A 455-nucleotide genomic window follows, 5' to 3' on the forward strand; every position below is an offset into this window, starting at 1 on the left:
TGCAGAGGTTGAAGGTCACAGTGAGGAGACCTTGTTCACAGGTGAGGTTTAAAGCCTCCGTCCTGCAGCACACTCACCTGCGATATGTAGAAGACGACCCCGGCCTTGCCCTGACACGCCGAGGGCTTCACCACCCGCAGAGACGCCAGACCCACCGCTGAGGGAGCAGCACACAAACACACCAGTTACCTCCATCGCTGGAGTCACAGCAGCCAATCAGGACGATTCCATTCAGTAACCATGGTAACTTGAATTAGGATGAAGAAACAAACCTGGACCCCAGCAGAGGATGAAGACCAGCGGGTAAAGGAGCATCCGTCGGTCCATCACACGGAAGGAGGTCCGCTGCTGGTTGCCAAGGTAACCGTTTGACGTCACAACCCGCCTGTAAATACGCCGGGCTTTCACCACGAACACCTGGTGCAGCAGAGACAGATTCATGTTACACGAGGCCG

At 55.8% G+C, this 455-nt stretch overlaps 1 protein-coding gene across 1 annotated transcript in view; it reads right to left on the reverse strand.

The window, feature by feature from the left end:
- Positions 1-77: 77 nt before the first annotated feature.
- Positions 78-455, reverse strand: part of LOC111651124 (transmembrane protein 116-like) — a gene marked incomplete at both ends in the record, with an annotated part of 2,102 nt that continues 1,724 nt past the window's right edge. The window contains 2 exons of the mRNA XM_087172598.1: positions 78-157; positions 273-417. Of these exons, the coding sequence (XP_087028724.1) occupies positions 78-157; positions 273-417 (225 nt within the window). The remainder of the gene's footprint in view (positions 158-272; positions 418-455) is intronic.

Source organism: Seriola lalandi, unplaced genomic scaffold (genome assembly GCF_002814215.2).
Source record: "Seriola lalandi dorsalis isolate HSWRI2012SDOR001 ecotype SW California unplaced genomic scaffold, Sedor1 jcf7180002053442, whole genome shotgun sequence".
Classification (NCBI taxonomy): Eukaryota; Metazoa; Chordata; class Actinopteri; order Carangiformes; family Carangidae; genus Seriola; species Seriola lalandi.